At 42.6% G+C, this 1471-nt stretch overlaps 1 protein-coding gene across 1 annotated transcript; it reads right to left on the reverse strand.

The window, feature by feature from the left end:
• Positions 1-19: 19 nt before the first annotated feature.
• LOC102208058 (monocarboxylate transporter 2-like) lies at positions 20-1468 on the reverse strand (the record flags this gene model as incomplete). The annotated part of the gene is made up of 4 exons (XM_005755933.1): positions 20-237; positions 376-636; positions 716-859; positions 1351-1468. Coding segments are annotated over 4 exons (741 nt in total), but the record flags the coding sequence as incomplete, so codon positions are not given.
• Between the last annotated feature and the right edge of the window lie 3 nt (positions 1469-1471).

A 1471-nucleotide genomic window follows, 5' to 3' on the forward strand; every position in this document is an offset into this window, starting at 1 on the left:
TGGACATAAGAGCAGCTGCCTGGTACTCCTCGATCCCTTTACTGCGGGCATAGGGAACCAGGAACAGAGCTGGGGCAAAGAAACCCAGAGCAGCAAACACCCCAAACATAGAGTAGATCATGAACTGAGCATTTGTAATGAGGGTATAATCTACATACAGAAGAATTTTGTTCTTTAGTTCAGTCCACTTAGTTCTGCTGGTTGATTCTTCAGTCATATCATGTTTGTCACTGGGATCTTCAAAACATAGTTCCACTCTCCACTCATCAGCATCCTCCAGCTCTTTCCCTACATGGCAGCTGGACTTGACCTCATCCAAGTCCTCTTTAGAGACTGATCTGATTTCCAAGCTTTCTTCTGCAGCTTTTATCCCACTGCCATTAGTAGGATCTTTGGTGGCTTTCAGGGGCCTCAACAACATCCCACTTACGCACAAGTTAAGCTGCAGACCCCCTAAGATCAGCAGAGCACCTCTCCAAGAGAAGCTGTCAATCAGCAGCTGAAATAAAGGGGTGAGGACAAAGGTAAAAATGCATTCTCCTGAGCTGGATAAGGCATTTGCCACCGGGCGCCTCTTCTCAAAGTAATAGCCCAGCATGGTCACTGTGGGCGTCCACGTTAAAGCGTAGCCAAATCCTGCAGCAAAGAAAAACAGCAAATATGATATTTTCTGTGTTGTGTTTTCGGTTGGTTTTGTGTGCATTGTATCACCTACCATTTAGAAACCCTACTGTTAAGTAGAGTTCAGTGAGGTTATTGGCAAAAGCCCCAAATACAACTCCTAAGCTGCACATCAGACCCCCCGTTATCACTACAGCACGATGGCTGAATCGTGCGCTGAGTGCAGATGCCACTGGAGCTGCAAATGGACACATAGGACATACTCATATAACTGATTCCATAACAACATTTACACACTTCATAGTATAACAGATGCTTTTTAATCTGTTCTGTAACTTGCTTAGAATTTTAATCGTCGACTTAAGAGTGTCCTTTATTGTCCAGCTATATCATTTATATAACCAAACTATCCTAACAGTTGGGTTCAAAATTATATCTTATTATTTTGAGTACTCTCCTGGTAGTTTTGTGATTAATGCAGAAGAATTCATTCAGCATGAAAAGAACCGGGTGTCAAATGTTTAACCATTTTTTAAATTGTAGAAGAGCGACACCTGGTGGCCACAACTTAAAAAGTGGAGGGCATCTAAAGGGTAAACGCATCGAGATAATACTGTCAAAATAGGAAAATGTGTCGGGATGCTCCGATGTCTACTCTCACCACACTCGCTTCCATACGCTTGTATTAAATACGGACATGCTTAAGATTAAAAACTTGCTGATAGTTACCTACAATGTGAATGGTAGCCACCGCAATAGAGGTGATCCACGATGTACCTGTTGCTGTGGTTTCAAAGTATCGATGTATCTCAACGTAGAATACACCAAATGCTTTAATGACCCCAAAGGT

This window comes from Pundamilia nyererei, unplaced genomic scaffold (assembly GCF_000239375.1).
Source record: "Pundamilia nyererei isolate P.nyererei 1_Seehausen unplaced genomic scaffold, PunNye1.0 scaffold05165, whole genome shotgun sequence".
NCBI classification, from domain to species: Eukaryota; Metazoa; Chordata; class Actinopteri; order Cichliformes; family Cichlidae; genus Pundamilia; species Pundamilia nyererei.